At 60.0% G+C, this 7,648-nt stretch overlaps 2 protein-coding genes across 2 annotated transcripts; one reads left to right on the top strand and one right to left on the bottom strand.

Moving 5' to 3' along the window:
- Positions 1-685: 685 nt before the first annotated feature.
- Positions 686-2,685, top strand: C1QTNF5 (C1q and TNF related 5). The gene is made up of 3 exons (XM_063095340.1): positions 686-872; positions 1,141-1,397; positions 1,793-2,685. Exons 2-3 carry the CDS (start codon positions 1,184-1,186, stop codon positions 2,308-2,310), a joined length of 732 nt encoding a protein of 243 aa, XP_062951410.1. The 5' UTR covers positions 686-872; positions 1,141-1,183; the 3' UTR covers positions 2,311-2,685.
- A 1,766-nt stretch (positions 2,686-4,451) lies between these two features.
- RNF26 (ring finger protein 26) lies at positions 4,452-7,407 on the bottom strand. The gene has a single exon (XM_063094115.1). It carries the CDS (start codon positions 6,831-6,833, stop codon positions 5,535-5,537), a length of 1,299 nt encoding a protein of 432 aa, XP_062950185.1. The 5' UTR covers positions 6,834-7,407; the 3' UTR covers positions 4,452-5,534.
- Positions 7,408-7,648: the final 241 nt, after the last annotated feature.

Below are 7,648 nucleotides of genomic sequence, written 5' to 3'. Positions count from 1 at the left end.
CCCCAAAACCAGCCCCTGCCTTCTGCCTGCCCATCAGGGCCGGCAGGCAGCAGGAAAAAAGGAGGGAGGGCCAGCGTGGGAGTGGGACGCTTCCCTCTTCTCTGGGGCCTCCCAGGGAGAGGGAGTCATCCTCACTCAGCTGGCCTAATGGGACACCCCCACCACCGTCCTTGCTCCTTCCCTGTCCCCTTACTTGCCCCAGCTGCCCCAGGCAGCTGACCTGGCTCCATGAGGAGCCGTTGGACAACCTAGATTGCTTCCCATCCAAGTCTCTGACCCAGATTTTCTATCTTCTGCCTTCCCCTTTCCATCTGCTTTTTCGGGTTCTCTGTCGCCTACCTTCTGACATTTTCATTTATTCCGTCAAAATGTATCAAGTGCCTACTGATGTGGCAGGCCCGGTTCTAAGCCCTGGGGATCCGGTCGGTTCTCTGCCCCTTGAATCTTCCACCCTCGGTTCTCTGCTCGGACTCCTTCCTGAACTAGAGCCGTCCTCGCTGTCTGCCACTGCATCACCTCTGCCTCCGGCTCTTGGGAACAGGAGGTGCCCTGCGTGTCCGTCTCACAGCCCTGCCTCTCCGTGCCCGGCTCGAGCCTCTCTCCCCCTCCTTCCTCCCTCAAACTTTGGCCGGCCGCCGGGCGACACCACGAGTTATTTCCCTGCTATTTCCCGGCCCCGGAGCTCTTGGCCCCTGAACAACTGGTTTCCTCTTGGAGTCTGGGAGGAGCAGAGCGGGGCCGGCAGGGAGCGACCCAGGACCAGCGGGACGGCGAGGGCAGGGGCGCCCGGCTGGAGGGCCCGGGGCAGCGAGCGAGCGCGCGGCGCGAAGGAGGCCGTCGAGAGCGCGAGCAGCCGGGGGCGCCGGGCGGGCGTAAGTCGGGCGGAGCGGAGGGTGGGGGAGGGGACCGCGGCAGCCTGGGCGCGGGCCCGGGGCGGGGGGCGAGGGCCGGCCTCTCCTTTCCCGCTCCCTGCGCTCTCCAGGTTCTCGGGTCCGGAGGCGCCCCCTCCCTCATCCACCCGCGGCCGCTCAGCCTCAGGGGCAGGGCGACGGGGTGGGGACCGACCGGGCCGCGCCGGGGGTAGGGAAGAGGCGGGTCCGGGAGTTCTGGGTCCCGACTGCCGTCCTGTCTGGCCCACAGACTACGAGAGGACCCCGGCGTTCGGGCTCCCCGTGCCAGCGCCATGAGGCCGCTCTTCGCCCTGCTGCTCTTGGGCCTGGCGGCCGGCTCGCCCCCGCTGGACGACAACAAGATCCCCAGCCTGTGTCCGGGGCACCCCGGCCTTCCGGGCACGCCGGGCCACCACGGCAGCCAGGGCCTGCCTGGCCGCGACGGCCGAGACGGCCGCGACGGCGCGCCCGGAGCTCCGGGCGAGAAAGGCGAAGGCGGGAGGCCGGGTAAGAAACCGTCTTCGCCGCCGTCCGTGGGGACGTCTGAGCGAGCACGGCCACTGCCGCCGCTCTCCTGCGCTCTCCGGCCCCGCCAGGGGGCGCTGCTCCCCTCCATTCCGGCTCCGTGTGGGCTTGCGTGGGGGTGGAGCGGGGTGACTCAGCCGGCGGGAGCCCCAACTCCTGGACCCTCTTTGACCAGCCCCTCAGATCTGCCCCAAGCCCTGCAGGAAGAGGGTGGCGGAGAGGAACTGGTGTGGCACCATGGAGGCACTAGACGACGAAGTGGCGGCAGGGAAGGCTTAGAGAGGACGGGGGAGTCCCTTAGAGTCGCCCTCCCGGCACCCCGCTGCGGGCTGACCCGGCCGCTACACCCATCCTAACCCCTCCCCTTACCCCCGCAGGACTGCCGGGGCCGCGCGGGGAGCCCGGGCCGCGAGGAGAGGCGGGACCCGCGGGGGCGACCGGTCCTGCGGGGGAGTGCTCGGTGCCTCCGCGCTCCGCCTTCAGCGCCAAGCGGGGTGAGAGCCGGGTGCCTCCGCCGTCCGACGCGCCCCTACCCTTCGACCGCGTGCTGGTGAACGAGCAGGGACATTACGACGCCGCCACCGGCAAGTTCACCTGCCAGGTGCCCGGGGTCTACTACTTCGCGGTCCACGCCACCGTCTACCGGGCCAGCCTGCAGTTCGATCTGGTCAAGAATGGCGAATCCATCGCCTCTTTCTTCCAGTTTTTCGGGGGATGGCCCAAGCCAGCCTCGCTCTCAGGGGGCGCCATGGTGAGGCTGGAGCCCGAGGACCAGGTGTGGGTGCAGGTGGGCGTGGGTGATTACATTGGCATCTATGCCAGCATCAAGACAGACAGCACCTTCTCTGGATTTCTGGTGTACTCTGACTGGCACAGCTCCCCAGTCTTCGCTTAGTGCCCACTGGAAAGTGAGCTCGCGCTCTCTCACTTAGAGGGTGTGACACTGACAGCCACATCGTCCGGGAGGGCTGGCCCCCCTGGAACATTGTGAATGACTAGGAGGTGAGGTAGAGGCCTTTCAGTCCTGCGGCTGGCAAAGAATGGGGACAGAGGCTGTCTGAGGTCAGGGCTGACGGCATGGGGCAGTGACTGGATTTCTGCCCAAGACCAAAGGCGTGTGCTGTGCTGGCAAGTGTGGGTACCCCAGCTGCTCTGGCCCAGGACCCCAAGGTGGGGTGCTCTCTTTCTGGTCTTCTGCTTCTCTGGGTCCTCCTCCATCCCACCTCCTCCCAAGGCCGGCCCTTTTCTCAGAGATCACTCAATAAATCTAAAAACCCTCCTACTGGCTTCAGCTTTTCTTCTTTAGTGGTTGGGATGCCGTTTCTGAAGGTTATACGGGCAGGTGCTTAAGCAGAAGGGAGGGTTCATGGGCGGGATGGAGCTACTGGGTAGGTGGAGCAGGCCCAGGCGTAGGAGAAGCTGCTCCCCAGAGCTGCCTCCTAGGTTGTGTAAAGGAGTGTCTGGGGGTGCTCTACTGGCGAGGGGCTACGGCCACCCAGAGAAAGGGGTGCCTTTTTCTAACTCAAAGATGACAAGTGAAGGGGGCTGGCCAGTTAGCTCATTTGGTTAGAGAGTGGTGCTGATAACACCAAGGTAAAGGATTTGATCCCTGTACCAGCCAACTGACAAAAAAAACAAAAAAAGCAGACGGCAAATGAACCAGGCAGAGGCTGCCTTCACCACACATATCCCTGCCCTGTTCCAACAAAAAAGAGCCCAGGATTTTCATTCATGGCTGCTCTGGCTGCTTGCCTGGTCCCTAGATGACTGGAAAGCTATTGCTCTGTCACCCGTGCCAGGTAAGTGGAATGTCCCTAGGTGTCCAGAGATAAGTAGTTTCTGAGATGACCACAAGGGGGTACCCCAGCTCCAGAATGCAGCAATGAGGTTGGGTAACTGGGCAGGCAGAGGAAGGGTATTATTGAAGTCTGCCAAAGGAATTCCAGATGGGGGTGGAGGAAAAGGGGGTCCTTTTCTCCCAGCTCAGGAAGTTTATCTTCCCTCATAAAATGTTTATCCCACATTAAACAGACTGGAAGGAGCCAAGCCTCCCTTTGCTCAGCTTCCTCTCCAGGGTTGGGGGAAGGGAGGAGAAAGAGCCAAGCCCTCCCTCAGGCCTCCCAACTCTGAGGTGGAAGTGGGGAACTCACCCCCACTGTGCTGGGCATAGCCTGGGTGGGCCGAGCCACTAAGTCTGAGACTGGCCACAAAGCCCCTTCAATGCTCCCCTCCCCTGACCTTCAGAACCCAGCCCAGGCTCCACCCCCAATCCAATGACTAACAAACCAGGGCTTGTCAGTCCCACAGTCTGCTCAGTCTCTCAACTCAGAAGCAGAGACCCACCCCCCACCCCCGTTCCAGAAGGCAGTCCCAGGCTATGCTCCTAGATGTAACATATAATTATGGGGCAGTGCCCCTCCTCCCTGGCTGGTCACGTGAAGGCAGATACGACCAGTTCCCAATGGGGGGAGTGGGCCCCAACTGTGGCTAGTGACAGGCCTCAGGCATCCCAGGTTTCAGCTGTCTGTTCTCCACCACAAGATCCCGCAGCCACACTCCAGTCCATCCTAGCACCAGACTCTATGCCAAGAGACACAAAGACAAGCACCAGCTCCTCCAGGGATCAGAGGGTAGATTGGACACCAGGCAGCAGGAACCCCAAGTTCCCTCCTGGGAAGAATGGCACTAGAGGAAAAGCCAAGAAAGCTGACTCAAGGGGTGGAAAAGTTCACATTCCTCTCTACTAGGGATTAATTCTGGCAAAAATGGAAAAGATAGGGAACGCTTTTCCAGATCTCTCTGGAAAAGAGAGGCAGAGATCAGTGCTAACCAACCACATCTGGCATGGGCTCTGCCCATGGCACAGTCTTCCCACCCTATCTTATCTCTTCCCTCAGCCCCCAGTTTAAGTCCAAGTCCCCAAGAGATCACACTTCTGACTGCAGCAGGACTGAAGGACTCTGCTGCAGCATCCATTACCTTGACCAACAGCTCCCTGTTGCAGGGATGCACACACAGGGTGTCATAACTGTCAACAGAACTTTATTCAATGGAAACTGGGCCAGATGGACCCCTCAGGGAACTGCATGTCCCCAGGCCTGGCCCCTTCTGTTTGGACCCTAGTGAAATGTGCAGTCTGCCCTCTCCAATGCCAGGGAGAGACAAACAGAAGATAAATGCCATTTTTCTACGTGATGTGGGGCATGAAAGGGGAATGAGTAGAAATCTGGTTATCCCTCCTGAGGCTCCCAATGGAGCTGGGGTGCTGGAGGGTACATGGTCCCAAAGCCAGGTGTAGATGCACCCCTCCAGGGGTAAACTCCTGATTCCAGCTTTTGGATCAAGTTGGGAGGGAACCTCATAAGATCATGACAGACAGAAGTGGCACTGAGAGCACCTGCGAGATCTTACCCCCAAAATTACCAGGGTACAGGGGCTCTGGCTGAACACAAAGGTTCAAGATCATTCCAAGGTCCTTGAGTTGCCAAAACACCCAAATAACACCTATGTGTTGTGGCTGCAGAAGCTGGGGAGAAAATGGGAAGAAGGCAGGGAAAGGACATACAAATCCCCAAAAGAAAAACCAGAAGCAGGGCCAACCTGTGGCTCACTCAAGAGAGTGCGGTGCTGATAACACCAAGGCCCCGGGTTCGGAACCCATATAGGGATGGCCGGTTAGCTCAATGGGTGAGCATGGTGCTGACAACACCAAGTCAAGGGTTAAGATCCCCTTACTGGTCATCTTTTTAAAAAAAAAGAAAGAAAGAAAAACCAGAAGCAGAGAGAGGTAGCCCCAGAGGCTGGCATCTGGGTGGGCCCAGGGTAGGCTGGAGGAGAGCCCACGGCAGTCTCAGGGCCCTTGCATAGTGACATACTCACCACCCTCAGCATCAAAAGGACCCACTGGGTAAGGAGAAGCTATGTTACCCTGCCCCCACCCAGACCGCAGTCTTCCAGAGAATTCCATCTCAATGTCTCATGTATGGCTTGGAGGCTTGGAGTGACAGCCATGCGGACAGGAGGGGATTCAGGCCAGGAACTGGAAATGAGGTGTTAGTGCTGTCCTAGCACAGGTGCCTGTGTGGATCATGAAGGAGTGGGCAGGCAGGGAGGGAGTTTTCAGAGGTAGACATTGAGGGTCTGCAGGATGCCCCGGCGGCAGAGCGGACAGTTGCGGTGATAGATGGGGTGGCGCATCAAGATTTCAGTACAGGCCTGGCACAGACATAGGTGCCGGCAGGGCAGAAGCAGAACCGTCTTGCTCTGGTCCTGGCAGATGACACACTTCTTCCGCTCCTCTTGCTCCTTCAGCAACTTCCATGGGTCTTGCCCAGCTGTAGGCTCCTCCTCATTGAGCCTCTCTCGGCCCCAGGCAGGTGTTGCTCTGACGGTCCTGACCTCCTCTTCTGCCTCTGACCTGGGCCCTGCTCCAGGCAGAGTGTCCTGTGCCTGGGTCCTGGCTGAGAACATCCTCCTACGTCCACCTTGGGGAATTCCAGGTGTCCCTCCCCGGTTTGGCCAGCTTGCCAGCTGCAGGCTTCGACTCCACACTCGGCGCCAGGACTCCAAACCCAGTGCTAGGCGAGACAGCCGCACAACATCCTCTCGGAGCCGGTGGTAGGATGGCCGGGCATGGAGCTGACTGAGTGCCCAGGTGGCCAGCCTCAGGGTGAGGTCCGGATGCAACACGATCACTGTCACTGCCAGCACGCAAGCCAGCAACACCAGGCCAGTGAGATTGACAAGCACAAAGCCGGCCAGGAGGCGGGCAGATGAGGCCAGCAGCTCCAGAGCTAGTTGGCAGGGGGTCCAAAGAAGGATAGCCATGGCCACAGCACTGCTGGAAATGTGGGCTAGAAAGGCAGCCACCACGTCCGTCATCCTCCACAGAGGCCCCATCACTGCATCCCACAGGGCCAGCACCAGGGAGAAGAGGTTCTGAGTGCCAATGAGGCAGATGTTGACCAGGCTGTTGATCACATAAGCCACCAGGCTCATGGCAATGGCACAGATGTCACAGGCCTGGCGCAGCAAAGCATGGCCACTGGAGGCCACATTGAGGACACCTCGGTGCAGTATCTCCCGGCTCCGCAGTGCCCCATGAGAGACCAGGTGCCCTAGGAGCTTTAGGCTCTCCAGGCCAGAGCAGCAGCTACAGAGCAAAGTACACAAGGCCTGCAAGCCCCCACAGGTGAACCGAACCAAGGCTTCGATCAAGGCCAGCAGTGAAAGCAGGACTCCGCGGCCCAAGTGCAGAAGACTAGTCAGTACCGTGTGCGGAAGGTTGTAGATGAAGGCCAAGAGCCAGGCCAGGGAAGCCAGGAGGGAGGACACCAGCAGGAAGTTGAGGTCCAACACCAAGGTCAGCACGTCCAGCACCAGGCCCACTCCATTCACTACCAGGTACACAGCCTCCATGATAGGGCTATCGAGATGAGTCCAAAAGGAAGTCTGGCTTCTCAGTTGAGGGAGTTGTCAAGGTTGTTAATATTTCGGAGGGTGGGGGGAGTTTGGAAGGAAAGAGAGCTGTCTCCAACCCAGCGGGAACCAAGTATCTGAGGAAGAAGTGGGTTACGGGGAAGTGAAGTCTTAGCAGAGGGAAAGAGCGTCAGGTGCCAGTCCAAGAGTCCCAGTTTTGAAGGCGGGCTGCTTGGGAGAGAAGAGACCAAATATCTCTAAAGTGAAGGCGAGCCCGGGCTGGAGGAGAAACCTCAGCTCTGGAGGTCTGGAGGTCTCGTGTAGCGTACCACGGCCGGGCAATGGGTCAGACCGGGAGGAGACAGGGAACGGAGGGGATGGGATGGGATCGGGCCAGGCCGGGCCGGGGCCGGGTGGGGGCGGCGCAGGCTGGGCGCGACCTCGCGGCCCAGCTACACAGATGCCCCTGTCCCCGCCCGGCCCCCGTCCTCCCGCTCGCGGCGTTTGGCGCCCAAAGGGGGAGTGGGAGAGGGAGTCAGGTTAGCAAACCCCAGGTGCGGCCTCTACTCCACTGGGCGCCACCATCTTGTGTGAGAAGAGGTGGGGCAAGAGGCGTGATAAGGAGGGAGAGACGACAAACTGCGGCCAATCGGCGAGGGCTAACCGCAGGAACGTCGAGCTCTCATTGGTCCGTTTGAACGACGCCCAAACATACGTACGTTCCAAAGGGAGGGGCGGAGACACCAAAATCCCCGCCCCTTTGAGGCACTGATTGGCCCGTTGAGGGGCCGAGTCGGAATATTCGCTTCGATCTC

This window comes from Cynocephalus volans, chromosome 4, assembly GCF_027409185.1.
Source record: "Cynocephalus volans isolate mCynVol1 chromosome 4, mCynVol1.pri, whole genome shotgun sequence".
Classification (NCBI taxonomy): Eukaryota; Metazoa; Chordata; class Mammalia; order Dermoptera; family Cynocephalidae; genus Cynocephalus; species Cynocephalus volans.
Note: the sequence above shows the minus strand (reverse complement) of the source record. Positions and strands in the feature narration are given on the sequence as shown.

What these genes read in the sequence shown, in the direction of transcription:
- RNF26 (XM_063094115.1), bottom strand. Translation starts at nt 6,833, where the DNA reads ATGGAGGCTGTGTACCTGGTAGTGAATGGAGTGGGCCTGGTGCTGGAC.
- C1QTNF5 (XM_063095340.1), top strand. Translation starts at nt 1,184, where the DNA reads ATGAGGCCGCTCTTCGCCCTGCTGCTCTTGGGCCTGGCGGCCGGCTCG. An exon ending in AGGCGAAGGCGGGAGGCCGG is followed by an intron (nt 1,398 to 1,792) that starts GTAAGAAACCGT and finishes TTACCCCCGCAG; the next exon opens with GACTGCCGGGGCCGCGCGGG.